At 38.1% G+C, this 16,298-nt stretch overlaps 2 protein-coding genes across 2 annotated transcripts in view; one reads left to right on the top strand and one right to left on the bottom strand.

Annotated features, from left to right (window-relative positions):
* The window catches only part of coro6 (coronin 6), an 18,470-nt gene extending 13,140 nt beyond the window's left edge, over positions 1-5,330 (top strand). Inside the window, exons 6-11 of the mRNA XM_083927133.1 lie at positions 314-433; positions 541-645; positions 808-953; positions 1,079-1,136; positions 1,976-2,203; positions 3,313-5,330. Coding sequence (XP_083783259.1) covers positions 314-433; positions 541-645; positions 808-953; positions 1,079-1,136; positions 1,976-2,203; positions 3,313-3,435 — 780 coding nt within the window. The 3' untranslated portion in view covers positions 3,436-5,330. The remainder of the gene's footprint in view (positions 1-313; positions 434-540; positions 646-807; positions 954-1,078; positions 1,137-1,975; positions 2,204-3,312) is intronic.
* On the bottom strand, positions 4,020-13,998 carry LOC310956766 (von Willebrand factor A domain-containing protein 7-like). The gene is made up of 16 exons (XM_083927132.1): positions 13,959-13,998; positions 12,689-12,879; positions 12,319-12,591; positions 12,125-12,218; positions 11,830-11,964; positions 10,018-10,204; positions 9,754-9,929; positions 9,526-9,638; positions 9,295-9,411; positions 8,414-8,617; positions 8,196-8,328; positions 7,127-7,276; positions 6,664-6,756; positions 6,305-6,567; positions 5,916-6,209; positions 4,020-5,772 (listed from the first exon to the last, which is right to left on the bottom strand). The coding sequence occupies exons 2-16, from the start codon at positions 12,866-12,868 to the stop codon at positions 5,362-5,364; spliced, it is 2,823 nt and encodes a 940-aa protein (XP_083783258.1). The 5' UTR covers positions 12,869-12,879; positions 13,959-13,998; the 3' UTR covers positions 4,020-5,361.
* Positions 13,999-16,298: the final 2,300 nt, after the last annotated feature.

Genomic DNA, 16,298 nt, shown 5'->3' on the forward strand with positions numbered 1-16,298 from the left:
ATTATATTCATATTGTATATTGTAGTCGTGCTGATCAGTACTGAATTCGAGCTCTCCTCCAGAAACCAAATAAGCGCCTTTCCAAAAATGTTGAACTATTCATTTAATACAGAAAAAACTTATATTAAAAACTAATATTAAAGATAATCAGATTCACTATTAAGTGGTTATGTACAGGTTTATTGATCTAACGCTCTGACATTGGAATCAACACATACAATGGCATTAACGCCTAAAAAAGTTCAACCAGATGAACGACCAACTTGCTCGTAGATTGACATGTAGTGACGTATGTCCCTCCTCCGACCAACAGGAACGTCTGGCTCCACATGAGGGAATCCGGCCAATGAGAGCCATCTTCACCAGAGACGGAAACATCTTTACCACAGGATTCACCAGAATGAGCCAGAGAGAGCTCGGACTCTGGGACCCGGTACCGAATAATTAAATCTCACATGCTGTTTATGCATATCACAATGCACTTGCATGTATATTACAAAACAAATTGTAGGCTTTCTTCATCATTTTTACTCTCCACAGACAAATTTCGAGGAGCCCATCGCACTGTTGGAGTTGGACACAAGTAATGGAGTGATGTTACCATATTATGATGCAGACACAAACATGGTCTACCTCTGTGGAAAGGTACAGAGACATTTTAATTGGTTCAAACCATGTCTGTAAATGTGCTGTATAATATGTACACATAAGTGCAGATCCATCGTATTTCCAGCCTTGAAAACAATATGTTTTTTTATATTTTATTTTATGTTTTCCATGTATATTTCTGTGTTTGTGTGTGTGTAGGGGGACAGCAGTATCCGTTACTTTGAGATCACAGAGGAGCCGCCATATGTCCACTACCTCAGCACCTTCAGCAGTAAGGAGCCGCAGAGAGGGATGGGCTTCATGCCCAAGAGAGGTGTGGATGTCACCAAATGTGAGATCGCCAGGTAAGATACTGATACATTACCCAAGATTACAGCTTCCCAGCATTGTTACCAGCCATGCCACGGCGAGTTTTCAGTTTGTTAGTCACTTTGTTAGCACAACTGACGGGTCTCTTTTGTCCTCTCAGGTTATTCAAACTCCTTGACAAGAAGTGTGAGCCCATCACAATGACAGTGCCCAGAAAAGTAAGCCTGGTCATACTTAGCTTTTGACTTTTACAGTGGTGGAAGTTAACTGAGTACATTTACTTAAGTACAGTATTAAAGTACTTTTACTTTATTTTCATTTCATGCTACTTATTATACAATTCCACTACATAACAGGGGGAATATTGTACTTTTAACTCCACTAATACTATTATTTAGCTATAGCTATAGTTACTTTTCAGGTTCATAATATTCATGCAAAACATGCGATCAGTTTATGAATTACGATGCATCATCATATGTTAAACTACTAAAAGGTATGTAAAGCAATTCACATATTCATAAATTTGAAAACTTTATTATAGGGTGTTTTTTATGATTCTTGTAACTTATGATTCTTCCTTGTTGTTATATGATTGCTGATTGTCTATTTTTTATGTATTATGAATGTTTCTTTTTGTCAAGATCTAGATCCCAATCTAGATGAGACTGCCTGTTTTAATAAAGATTAAATAAATACAATAAAAAATAATATAAAAGTTAGCTGGACCTTCACCAGTTACAGCATAAAAGTGTGTGTCAATGCATCAATAATTAGTTTATTCTTTCCAATAATTTTGTACTAACAATATTTTGAATGCAGATTTTATAATTGTACTGGAGCATTAGCTGGTGGTACTTCAACTTTAACTTAAGTAAGTGATTTGAATACTTCACCACTGGACTTGTAAATGGTTCTCATAATCCACTCATGATCCTAAAAAGACAGACAAAAGTAAATAAATAATTTTAATTAAACCCTGCAAAAACAACCACTATACAGTACATCCCTCAACAAAACTAGTCCTTTTTCTCACTTCACTAACTCTCTTGCACAGTCGGACCTCTTCCAGGACGATCTGTACCCGGACACAGCGGGGCCCGAGCCTGCCATGGAGCCTGAAGAGTGGCTGGATGGGCGGGATGAGGATCCAATTCTGGTGTCCATGAGGGGGGGCTATGTGGCGCCAAAGAGCCGAGAGCTCAAAGTAGCAAAGAAGAATGTGCTGGAATCCAGACCCACCACACGACGCAGCATGTCCACTTTGGAAACCAACAGTCTGCCGGTGAGTTGTGGCATGCATTAGATTACCTGTTGTTACATGCTCACGTAATGGATATCACTATACAGCATAATAACTGTCATTAAAGGTAATTAAACTTTAGTTAACAGTTATGTTGCTATTAACAATGAAATGATGAATAATAATAATAAACTTATTATGGATAATGATATAATTTATGTTATTTTAACATTAGTTTAGTGTAATAGAAAATAATTTGTACCTTTAGATAGGTATCTAATACTGTGATGTATAATTGTTTTGCAAAGCATCTAGAAACATTATTTAGATGGTTTTTATACAGTTGCAATAAATGTTTATAATAATTAGTTAATGATTGAGTGGTTTATAAAGCATCATGTAACATTGATTTGATAAACTTTTTGATTGTGCACTAATAATAACTATCCAAATAATATTTATAAAATATGTATTAACCATTAACAAGGTATTGTAATCATCATTTGCAACTTTAGCCATCCAAATAATATTTATTGACAGTGTAAAAATTATTTACAAATCATTTAGTAATGCAAATACTTAATATGATATAAAAGAGTATGTGTGGAAAACTAAACTGTTAAAATAACCTAAATTATATAATTACTAATAATTAGTCATTGTTTGTTAAAAGTAACATAACTATAGCCAGTTTAACTAACTAACTAACTATATATATATATATATATATATATATATATATATATATATATATATATATATATATATATATATATATATATATATATATATATATATATATATATATATATATATATATATATTATACAGTAATACTTGTGTATTATAATCTGTGTGCAACCAGAGCTGATTTGTGCTTTTTGCCGGCCATAATCTAAATGCATCCTTAACATCTGTCTCTCTAACACACATCTGTTTTTCTCTTTCTCTATTTGTACCTGCCCACAACCTTTTTTCTCCAAAGCTTCCTTCTTTGTTTTGGTTTATTTCTCCTAGTTGCTCACTGTCCTTGACCTATTTTTCCTCTCGTTTTCTTTATCCTTAATTTCCCCCTCCCTGTCCCTGTCGTTTTTCCTCTTTTCTTCTCCCGTTTCCCTTTTTTTCCTTCTCTCCACTCTTCTCCCGTCCAGCCTGAGTTGCTTGAGAGGTTGTTGGAGGAGATTCAGAATCTGAAGGCCACAGTTTTGTCTCAGGAGAAGAGAATCGTTAACTTGGAAAATAAGCTCTCCCAGTACACCAATGGCACTGACTGACGTGTGTGAAACACAACTTCTGAAGAACTGGTCCAAATTTCAGAATAACTATCTATATAACGATTATAGAAACACATTTCCCTTGTTTTGACAAGGGACCACCCTCCTAAATACTCCAACAGTGTTGCGCCTTTAAATGGTATCATTGTGTAAGAATATGAATGTGGACAATGTAAATGCACATTGACGGTCCAACAAATTACATCTGTATCTACTGGAATTGCTTTGTGGTTGAGTCTACATAATCCACATTCCGGTTTTAACATAATGTACCTTTAATGTTATGGCAAAAAATATTTGAATATATTCACAACTTTACAGCGATTTGTAAAGAATGAGAAGAGTACAAAAGTGGAGTGAAGTGGGTGTAGGTTAGAGGGACACTGGCAAGTTGGGTTAAAGGTCTGAAGAAAGTCATCACTATTAAAATAAAAGTCAGAAAAGGACAAGTATACAAAAAAGTAGCCACATTTCTGATAAGACTTTCTGCCTGGGATTTTTTGGTTGTGGTAAATTACATCTATAAACTCCTAAAACTACAAAGTAAAAGACAAACATCACCATAAAAGACACATCAAGCAGCACACACTCAACACATGTATTTGCCTCACCCTCCGTATCGTACAATCACTGATCAGTTTATCCAGATAAGTCTCTCTGAAAACTTCAAAATGTAAATAGTGATAAAAGGAAACAGGAGAAACAATTGTTGAACTTGTAGCAAAATGTGAAAAGCAAAACGTTTTGTGTTCTGTAAAGGATTATTAGACACATTATGACAACAATAAAAAAGCAGTGTTTTTTAACAAATGTCTGCCTCTTTCCTCTGTCGTTAAATAATTTCTTATTTTTATGATAAGAAATGGTCGCCGGCCATTTAGAGGTGAGAGGCTGGTGGTCAGTTCGTCTTTAACTATCCCACTCTGCATTTAACCATTTCTCCATTTTCATTTCTCTGTTCAGTTGTCGCAGACTCAGGCTCAAAAACAGAAAGAAATACATTTACTGGACAGCAGGATGATCACAATAATAAACCTAAGCAGAAAATCAAATTGCGACGTAAAGTGCATTAAGCGCTTCGGTCACAAGGGGGCAGATGAAATCAAAAACTGAGAGACACAACGCCCCAACATAACCTTATTAAGTTTATAATAAATTAATAATAAATTATCAAACAATTGCCTACTTAATGAGTCACGCTTTTTCTATCTGCATGCAGCCCGGAATTATATAACCTATAACACATTTGTATATGCAGACATCCAATGTAGTATAAAACTTAACTGCATGCATATCTTGTCCATGTTGAACTATATTTAGCCCTTTAAACATTAATCAGACACCATCTCATCTGGCCAACTGACAAATGTTTGTCCACTTTTGGCTCTATTTTGGTCTCCACCAACTCCTAAAGAAGATATTTAGCTGCTAGATGTTTGGATTTCTCAACCTGATCCATTCCAAGTCATGTCTAAGACCAGATCCAGTCCAGACCAAGTCAAGGCAGAGTCCAGAGCAAATCGTGTCCAGACCATGACCATGGCAATAGTGTCTTTCCAATGCTAGTATAGTGATTACGGAGTAAGGATGAATCTATAAACAAAACTGATCCGTCTTCTAACATCAAACTGATCAACACATACAATTTAGGCAACCTTCTGTAAAACTGATACTGAATCAGCCGCCAGGAACAACTTCATCGGTCCAACCCGGCACAAGACCCAGGCAAGTGCAAGACCGGACTGACGTACTATAGCCCTGCAGAGTTACAGTCCTTACCTGTTCCTTTCAGAAGCGACCCACCTGGGCCCGTCTGAATTTGAGCTCTATATGACTTTATTTTTTGTTATTCAATACAATAGTTTCAATGTAAATATCAAAAATATAGAAGAATGCAGCTTAACTATTTACAACATTAACATGGGATCACAGGATGCCCAGTTCTGTCAAGCCATGGAGCCATAATAACAATATGCTTAGGCAAAGAAGAGGCGACTGTTTGATTCTGGTGGACACGGATAAAGCAGCTGAAGACCCGTCCCGGAAAGTGTACACACAGGCTCCGACATTACCCACTCGATCCACAACCAGCAGCTCCATTTCAGGGGATAAGCAAGGCGAACTATAGGAAACCAGTGTTATGTTTTTGTTGCCAGCGTCCAGGCTGGTGGTCAGGGTCCCGTTGCCCCGTCTAAGGCTAACACGATCTACACCCGTTCCTTCAGCCCCATCAGTCACCCGGGCAGAGAGTTTCCACATTGATGAGCTGCAGTTCTTATCAGAGCAGTCGGATTGCAGGCTGAGTAGCTTACACACTGGCTGAGTAAAATCAGTCACCTGTGGGGAGAGAAAAAGTATATATTCATATATCCTATTTTTTCTATAATTTTTAACAAATGACACAGTTAATTCCTGGAAACTTTTGACAGTGTTAGCAAAGCATTGAATTAATAAATAAGATTCTTTAATGGGAGTATTACCGTGTTAACGATGGACAAACGCATCACAACATAGTTTGTATCTTCAGCCCCCGGAGCCTCAACTTCAATGGTCAGGGTGACGTCAGTCCCGGACGGAGTGTTAAGAGGCACTAAGAGAGTCACTGTATCATTAGCACTGTCCCCAGTTTCCAGGGATAAACTGGTTGGAGATGTTGAGTCAAAACGTCTGTTGTTGCTGGCTCGGATGGTGTAGTTCCCCCCTACTCCATTGGTCATCACAGAGAAGGGCACAGAGAATGGCGTTCCTGGTACCAGGATGCTATTTGCATCGGCCTAAATACAGAGAAAGGCAGACAAGAGTACATTTACACTTTTAGTTGCTCTCATGTTTGATATGATGTTCTTGTGACACAGTGATGGATACGTACGGTAATAGTAAGATTAGAGGCTCTGAAGTGTGTGGATGACTGCCTTTGGAAGACCATTGAGGCTCTACTGACATCTTCCCCCTTGACACGCACCACAAACTCCACTGACGGCATTCTGTCAACGTGCACCAAGAAGTTCCCACTCCCCTGTGACTCCACAACTCCTTTAATCTCCTCCGACCGCCATGATTCAACCAGAGCAACTTCTGTCACCGTGGCGGACTCACTCCCCGTTAAAGACAACAACAAGCTACCATTGACACCTTTTTGAGGAAAAAGAGAAATTCATCATGGTTGAATTTTTTGATGTTATGTTACATAACCACATCGTCAAAATTACATCTTAACGTTTCCTTTACCAGCTCTGGGACGTGTGTCAAGAGCATCATATCCTGTGAACGGGCCCTGCGATGCCTCAACAAAGTCAAACAGGAAGTCAATAGGACTCTGGCCTGCAAATAAATCATCAGGAAAAAAAGAAATCAATAAATTTATGTGAACATATACAAAGTTATTTCTTCTGCAAAGCTAAACCAAGATAATGGAGGTTTTTGATATTACTGCAACAAAATATCCAGTTATTCTTTTGTTAGTATTTGTTGAGTAGCACTAAAAAATACAGCTGAGGCGGATGGGGATGTTGTGAGTTTTAAAAAACTTTTTAAAGAGTTTTTAAGAGCGTAAAAGAGTGCACCCACTCTAAGATCCAAACCAAAACAATGATACAGTATTTTGGAAACAGAGTGAGGACTTTCACTTAAGGTAAGTAATAGGACCAACCTGGCTCTCATGATTACATTAAGTCAATCATGGTGATCTCACCTATGACCTTCAGAGTGTAGGGATTTGTTGACATCATCGTAATTTCCCACAGTCCAGCTTGTTTCTTTAGCTGCAGAGTCTTGAAATTTCCCACTGACTGTGATGCAGTTATCAATGATCCTGATGTGTCACTGCTTTCCTGAGATTCACCTTCAAACAAAAAAACAATAATAAGCATGCTGGTAGGTAACGGTGACACAAATAATTCATGTGACATACAATAGCGTACTGATGTTTTCATTAAACATTTGTGACAAATTACATGTGCTGTATTTACTTTAAAACATCAAAACATTATTTACATTATTTGGAAAAGACTATAACTGCAAACATAGGCTTTAATGAGTGATTGACTGGTAGCAATATCCATCAACAGACAACATTCTTTGCTATGACTTTTTTTGACACTGCAACTTTTTTCACTTTTCTCATCATACTATATTATAACTTTTTAAAAACTTTTAAGTGTATAGTATTAGTAGTAGTAGTCATAATATAATATGTCATAAAAATAGCACAGTATAGTATGTCATGAAAATGTCATATAAATGTCACAGTATAGGATGCCATAAATATGTAATAAAATGCCATGAATAGTATGTCATAAAAATGTCATAAAAATGTCACAGTATAGGATGCCATAAATATGTAATAAAATGCCATGAATAGTATGTCATAAAAATGTCATAGTGTGTTATGAAAATGTTATAAAATGTCATAGTATAGTTTGTCATAAAAATGAAAAATGTCAGAGTATAGTTTGTCATAAAACCCAGAAAAACCCAGAGTATGTCAGAAAAGTGGAGTGTAGAGTAGAATGTTCCAAAATAATGAAATATCCTATTGTTAAAACAGTGTGACATACAGTAAGATGACATAACTCGATTTTTGTTCATGATATACTGTAATAAACATTGTGGAAGCTTTCTTTCCAGCCATTTGCACCAATGCAAGAAACAAAATATCTATATATCAAAATGTTTCAGTACTGTTGATGAAATAATAAACATAATGCATTAACTGTAGTGTTCATGAAGACAGAATATTTACTGTATAAAGGCAGTGTTACCTGTGGGGCTGGTGAGGGTGAAAGTGATGGAACGTCCAGTGATGTAAACTTTTGGGTTTGTTACTGTTTCATCAACTATGAAAGAGAAAGTGTCTGTCTTCCCTGGGTTCCTGGCTGCCTGAAGAAGGGTCACCTAGAAGATCCACATTCAACCGATGGCACAGCTGAAATCTTTGAATTGACAAAACTATAGAATAGTGAGATCTTTGTGAAATTACCAGAGAGGCGCTGGAGGACTCTGTTATGATGCTGGTGGCCACAGGGAGCTCACTCTTTGTGACTTCAATAGCCAGACCTCCTGAAGTCTGAGCCAGGTCTCTGTACAGCTGGGCTTCTGATTCTGCTATCCTGCTGTTTTTCATGGTGTCATCTTTCCGTCTCCCACGATTGATCACCGTTGAGCCAGAAATCATGAAGTTCACCTGGAGAGAAAAAAGGGTCAAGTTGCCATTAATGTGAGTATAAAATCTAATAAAAAACACATTTATTCCAAAGGAGCAACAATACTGCCATCTGTCCCTGGGTATTCTGGCTTATTTTAAGCATTGTTATCGGTTCTTGGGTGGTAAATAATTAATAGATTTAGAACCAGATCTGTGTAACAAATGGTATCAACCCAAAATTGACATAATAGAGTAATTTCAACTGCCATCATATACTCATATCATTAGGTTCTAAGCCCCTACACAAACGAAAGTCAGAAATGTCCATCAAAAATATTCATGCATAATCATAGAAGACTAGGGAAACAACAATACACACATCTCAAAGGCTGGAATCAGACAATTTTGATGCTATGTCTAAGAAAAATCAATAGATTTTTGATAATTTATCAACATATTTATCAAAGAATTTCCTGTCAATCGACCAATGCATTGACTAATTGTTGCAGCTCTACAATGTTTTGTCATCAAACCAGTATTGTATTTGGTGCATACAGAATCATCAATAAACATAACAAAAGCGAAATAATGTTCACTATATCAATATATACATATATATATATATATATATATATATATATATATATATATCTGTGAAATTCTATACTGACCATACATTGGTTCATTCTGACACCTAGATGAGATAGTTTACTCACCACTGTTTGCGTCCGCTCTATGAGTGCGATCACTGTGGTTTTCAGGTATTTGTCCTTAGCAGGTGCGTCCGTGAAGAGGAAGATCTCCGAATTTGAGGGAACGCTGCTTAAAGCCAGCTGTGTGAGGAAGAGAGTGTGGAATAGCAGAGATAGTTTTAGTTAAAACTGTTGACACATCAACCAGCTTTTGGGGAGTGTTTTTAAAGAAGTCAAAGTCATGCATCACAGCACCTGAAGCCCTGAAAGACTCAGTTCCTCCTCGTCTCCTCCACCATTTGCTGATAGTGAATTAATGACAGTCTGAAAGACTTTTGGGTCTGAGGTCTTTATCAGCGGCCCAACATCTGAGGTTCAGGTGGAAACGAGAAAGAGAGCATCCAGGTGATCAAGAAAGAACGAGCATCGTTTCACAACTAAAGAAATAATTTGACACAATTTGTAGCATCCAATGGATCCTACCTGGATCATTGAAGGGTACAAGAATATAAACAGAGGGCTCATTCTCTGTTCCCACTTCACTTTCGATTATAGAGGAAGTGACGGTCTTCACTGCGTCAATGTCATCGCTCATGCTTTTTGTAGTGTCGATCACGAAACAAAGAGCTTTATTGGATCCTTTGGAGATTCCCATCATTCTGAGGGACGGATAAAACAAAAAGATAAAAAAACTACTCTGTACCTCCTTACAGTACATAACTGAAACTCGCAGATTGGGTTTCATACTGAAGAAATGGTCTGACACCAGCAGCCAATCGAAGATCCTCCAGTAGAGCGCTGGTTGCAGCTATCGCCATGTTTGATGCTTCTGTGTGGAGGTGTCCGTGGCTGGCGTCCAAAGTGTCTTTGTTTATCCCACCCTTAGGTTCGATGGTGCTTGTTTGATCAATTCCTCCTCCGTGACTGCATTTTCCTGTTCAGCAAATAAGAGGGAGATGATAAAAATACATCTGTTTCCTTTTTAGTAATATCACCAATCTACTGCTGATTAAATATTTGCTTTTATTTCTTAAGACCTCTTTTTAACTTGTTGTGTAGCAATTAGGGAAAGTTTCACTTGAATTATCTCATGAATGTTGAAGGCCAGTGTCCCTTATGTCTGTAAGATTGTTATCCCTTATGTCCTCTTTGTTCCCAGGACTCTATTGTTGGTAGAACCATAGAGGAGGGTGTGTACAGAAAACATTAGAAAAGTTCAGGGTGCAAAGATAAAATTCCACAAGCAACAGCGTTAATAAACAGAAATCAAATCTGTGTTTTAGGATCTGAAACACTGTTAAAAAGGGACATATTATGTACTGTTATCATGTTACTTAGACATTATACTTTAAAATCTTTTCATTGTTGCTAACAGTCCGCCAGTCCGCCAGCGCGCCCAGATAACGTTTTGTCTTGTGGCTCAGTTCAAAGTTAGAAGATTTCATCACATTAAACCAGACAATCAGAGGAATCTATGGTACCAAACATGAAGGAAAGGGGCCTTAATTTGTATCAAAGTTAGACTCAATTTTAGCGAGAGTAAAACTAGCATGGCCATTTCTCAAAGGGACACTTGACCCCTGACCTCAAGAAATCAGAATGAATGGGTTCTAAGGGTAACCATGACTCACCCCTTTACAGACGTGCACACTTGCAGTACAAATGCGTTATTTTTGCCTATTCTAAAGTGATGTATCTTCATATTTCTGCATGCTGGGGTCCCTAAATAGTCCTATAATTGCATAAATGAGGTTTAACAGAAAAGCTGAATGATCCCAACTGTATTCACGTGTGATGATGTTAGTCCCCATAGTAACCATTTCATTGAAATGGGACTATATAAAATGAGGTGTTATGACCTCCAGGATACAGCCTCATGCAACTTTACAATCACAAACTAGAGCCCTAGGACGTTCAGAGGATGGCTTTCCCCAGACAATAAGTGGGTTTCCAAACAGTTTCTGAACAGGGCTCGCTGAAGTGCTCTCACCATCCAATCACCAAAAAATACAATTCTTACAGAAATCTCCAAATCACAGCATTGCTTTTTCTATGTTGTTCCTCAAGTTACTGCTCTCTTAATGTAGTGTTTTGGAAGATTTTTGAACATATTCTCACCTGGTAAAAAAAAGAATGAAAAAGGTTGAACCAAAAATTGACTTATGAGAGATAATAGAGCAAGAGAATGGCCTTCATAATGTATACTTACATCATATAATGTGCTGAGCCCTTTCAAACTTTTTTTTATGCATTTGTTACTTAATTAATTAATTTTTATTTCTGATTTCTGATTAGAAAAACTTGACACGCATGCTGAGCCCCATAGCCCCAAATTATCTCCAGGTTCCCAGCTGTCGGATGGTGTATACCACTTATAGGCGTTATTTACTGTTGACTTTCTGCTATCTGCCCCTGAACATTCCCTGTCACCCACCCCCACTAAAGAAAGGGGGTGGGATGCTAAGAGGTTAATATAACAGAATGTGTTGAACTGTTACTGACAGACTAATAGTTATAATTCTATAATGCTTTGGCATTTGAATGAAAGGAATAATTTACCTTTTGGCTTGGTTGAGACTATAGGCACAATACCAAAATATCCAGAGGTCAGTATCTGACCCTCTATGATGTCCTCTAAGATGTTGTTCGTGCAGTCGTCTCCATCACAGTTGCGGCATGTCGCCCTACTTTCATCTGTGGGGGAAGTTAATTAAAAAAAAACATTTGAATCATGTTTCCTTTTGTGGTACAACTTTTCTACAATCACGCCCGAACTGCATTCCTTTTCAATGTTGGTATCTGTTTGTGGTCACAGCCAAACACAGACAGATACCACATGATACAATCTCTTTACCTGCTATGTTTCCAATGCTGCTGTCTGCTCTGATCAGATTGGAGTTTGGCAATTTGTTCCCCAGTTCCACCCAGTTACTATGACTGTAGAAGTCCTTCAAGTTGACAAAAGAACTGGAGAGTTAATAATCCACCGGGTTTCTTTGATTCTTTAAGAACAGCATTCCTAATATTGTTTAAAATAATGATAACTACCTGTAAAGGATGTAAAATCTCTCCCACTTTCTGCCTCGCCGCCTCAAAGTTTTCTTGCTTGTTGCTTGCTTTGACAGCGATTATTCCCTCAGTGATGATTTTCTTTCCTTGAGCAAACATTTCCTCATCAAAGTGGAAGCTTGCATTAAGGGCATACCGGAGGTCCACCCGTACATTCATCAGTATTATGAATGTAATGGCTTGACGGAAAGTCTTGGATGACCCTGGTGTGCCGCAGGCTACAGCAACAGACTCTGCAGTGAAAGGCTGTGCCTAAACACACAGACAAGTCAATTAGTTATTAACATAAAAGATTGGATAACAAAACATTCATTTCTGGTAAAATAACTTCACTGAAGTGAATTCTTACAGGGAAAGTGAAGTCCGCCCCCTCAGCCAGAGCCAGAGTGTGGCACGCATGCACAGTGGCATTTAAAATCGCTCTCTCTGTGATTTCCAGGTGATTCAGAGACTTTCCTGGTAATATCGCAAACCCCAGAGCTCCAGTGAGCAGGAGCAGGAGACACAATGCAGCCAACCCTGAAGCCATCGCTCTTCAACCTGTCAAATACAGTAGTCTGAGTGATATAGAAACACATTTATTTTACTCCATTTTCCTTCAGTGGCTCATCACCTGGTAGACTTGATCAATTATTGGTCCTTTAATCTTTATTGAGTCTGTGCTCTCAATGATTCAAAGTCAATTACATTGATAAAAGGAGTGGTCAAACATGCTGCAGAAAAGTGAGTTCAAATGTTTTTATGTTTTGTCTGTAACTGAAAGAGTTAAATTAGTCCTAAACCTGAGCCCGGACTGGAACCCGACACAAACCTGGACCCGGACCTGAACTGGGATACAAACCCAAACCGGGATCCGATCCCAAACTGGGACCCGAACCATGTGTGCCCAGACAGATACTTGCCCTGTTCAGCACTGAACTTGGAGCAACTTCTTAGGAAAAGTGAAGTCAGCCCCCTCAGCAAGGGGCAGAGCCTGGCACGCATGCACAGTGGCATTTAAAATTGCTATCTCAGTGATTTCCAGGTGACTCAGACACTTTCCTAGCAATATCCCAAACCCAAACCCGAACCAGAACTGGGTCCCAGAATAGGGTGTGTGCCCAACAATTAAGTAAATTGTCACCTGGGTCGAGATTAACAACAACTCTATCAAATTCTTAACAATAAAAAATAACAAGAGACCAGACTAATCAAAGACATGACACAGCTTGAGAGGCTATCACCACAGGGGGAATACATGAGGGAAGGGCAGACAATCTAAGACAGGGCACAGAGGAGAAAAAAAATAAACCTGGAAACCATCCTCAGAACATTAAAAAAATAAAACCGGATCATGACACTTTGCCTTGTAGGGAACACCTTTAGAGGCTAAGACACAAACATTCCTCTGCAACGGCCTACTTAATGTTTCTTCTTGTAGCTCTTGCACTTAATCTTCTCTCTATAACATTTTGAACTAAAAGTCTATCAAAAAAAACACTTTCTTTGATTCCATTTTTCTAAAAGATTATTATTGATTATTTCACAATAAAGATTATTGAGTTACAATGCATAGTTTTAGACCAGAACACATTAAAGGATATGTACTGCATAATGTAATGTAAAAAAAAGCACTGTACCTTAGGTCTTGATGCTGCCCTGAACACTTTATCATTATTGTGTCAACACCTGCTGTGCAGTGCTCCACGGCCAGGGCGGAGTTAAACAGGACTCGTTCTACCTGTTGCTCGGGTATGATTTGATGCCTGGTATCGAGAGCACTGTCAAACTGATGCCACAAAATGAAACAGAGATCTTTAACTTCAATATTTAGATTTTTGAATGTTGGATGCTGAATTTTAAATTAACTTCTATTATTTTAAGCATCTAACAAATAGGCAGTGAATCCCAGATGCGGTGATAGTCAAGAGTTCCTCACCTAATACAATGAATTTATTTATTTGAAAAGGTCTCCAGTAATGTTCGCGTCTGCTGTGTCATTTCAGATGCATAGCATTTTTTTGTGTGGGAGTGGCCAAAACAAAACCCCAAGGTTGTTGACATACCTTTTGTATCACATTCTGCATTCATCTTTAAAAGATGGCAAGCGTTGAAAGGCAAACACTGCAGGCAGGCACTGAGGGATAAAAAACTGGATAGTTCCTTTAAGGTTACTGTTGAAAACAGCAAGAGTCTCTTTTATCCATTACATAGATGCATCACAATGACTCATGTCCTTTATAACCACAGGTAGACTGACAGCATGTGATATTTCTGATGGAGTGATAAGCGCTGTTGTAGCTGTAAGCACAAAGCACAATACTTTCTCTTTACAGCTATGTTGTTGATACAAATACCACAAAGCATGTTTATCTGGATTTGGGTGAAACTGTTCTCAGACTCCTCAGTACATCCCTCCTCCTACAGGACTTCTTCTGCTAAAGTAATTTTAGTTTAATACCAATTTTGTATTGTTTTATGAAATGAAGAGGCAGTTATCAGTGACAAATATTATTCTAGAGGTGCACTGCATTGATTTTACACATGAAATGCATTTTACTTGTCTGGTGGAGTACTACTCGGCCTGTGAAAACCGCTGAACAATGTTTTCTGTTGCTCTGGACAGAGTTTTCCACAGTTAAAAATAATAACCCAGATGATATCATAAGCTTGAGATTTGAAAACCATTGTTACAAAAGTGAGGTGTGTGGTTTGAAAGAAGAGGGTATTTTGGAGGCAGGTTGGGTCTAATGTAGGACATGTTAATTAGCAGTGTGGAATAAGTATTCTCAAGGTTCTTTATTTGTCATGTGCATGAAAAGTAGCACTTGGCAAATGAAGAAGAAGAAGAAGAAGAAGAAGAAGAAGAAGAAGAAGAAGAAGAAGAAGAAGAAGAAGAAGAAGAAGAAGAAGATGAAGATGAAGATGAAGAAGAAGAAGAAGAAGAAGAAGAAGAAGAAGAAGAAGAAGAATTCCTTTTATTTATCCGGCAAGGGAAATTCAATTTTTTCACCCTGTTATTATCATTATACAGGTTACACACACGCAGGCCCAAAATACATAATACATGCAATGTATGAGAGATGTCAGAGCCTGGACAGTTGGTGGTTCGTTGCCTTGCTCAACAGCACCTCGGCAGTGCCCAGGAGATGAACTGGCATCTCCTGGTTCCCAGCTGAGTCACCTATGGACTGAGCTACTGCTGCCCCCCTAAAAATCTCAGGCCTCAGGACCTCCAACAATGCTTATTTAATAACTTGCAACACTTGCATAAATTATAATTCAAGAGTATTAGCAATGCAAATCACCAAAAGTACTAATGCAGAATGGCTCATTTCAGAACGATATATGCTGTTTATTGGATTATAAGTGATATATTAATGTTGCAGCTGATGAAGGTGCTAATTTGAATTACTTATTATAATACATAGTTTATTCGTTGATTAGTATTTTACATTAATAACCTTAATCTTCAAAGTAAGTAATTCTAAATAAATGTAGTGGAGTAGAAGCTGAGCTTCAGGTGCTGGTATAGATTTTATTAGTTTCCAGTCTTTATACTTTATGTTCTGTGACTTTGATGTGTTAAAGGGTCTAACAGTACTAACAACCAATCTAACCGACTGAGGCAGCAGTACACCAAACCCTAACCCTTGTGTTCTGGCGCGTCTTCAATCACCCCCCCCCCCCCCCCCCCCCACGTAAACTCAAACAGGGCTGTTTGGCAGTGGCATGATTAATAAGGCTCGTTCTATAACTGGTCTGACTTCTGATTACTTCTTACTTCTGATGTGACTTCTCATTAGAAAAAGGAAAGGAGGAGGAGAAGAGTTGAAGACATATAGATAATCCTGTCAGTGGGATTTATATCCATCAGGGACAATGAATGTCAGCTAATGGTATTCCATCCAAAGACTGCTGATATATTTCAGTGTTGTCCAAAGCAGTAGACGGACAAATTACATTGTGGTCCCCGAGGC

This window comes from Echiichthys vipera, assembly GCF_963691815.1.
Source record: "Echiichthys vipera genome assembly, chromosome: 14".
NCBI classification, from domain to species: domain Eukaryota; kingdom Metazoa; phylum Chordata; class Actinopteri; order Perciformes; family Trachinidae; genus Echiichthys; species Echiichthys vipera.

Excerpts from the sequence above, each read along its gene's own strand:
- LOC310956766 (XM_083927132.1), bottom strand. The coding sequence starts at position 12,868 with ATGGCTTCAGGGTTGGCTGCATTGTGTCTCCTGCTCCTGCTCACTGGA. Across the intron at positions 9,930-10,017 it reads GGTGTCAGACCATTTCTTCA|AATGATGGGAATCTCCAAAG; the intron begins GTATGAAACCCA and ends TCCGTCCCTCAG. Across the intron at positions 6,568-6,663 it reads TGACACACGTCCCAGAGCTG|GTGTCAATGGTAGCTTGTTG; the intron begins GTAAAGGAAACG and ends TTCCTCAAAAAG.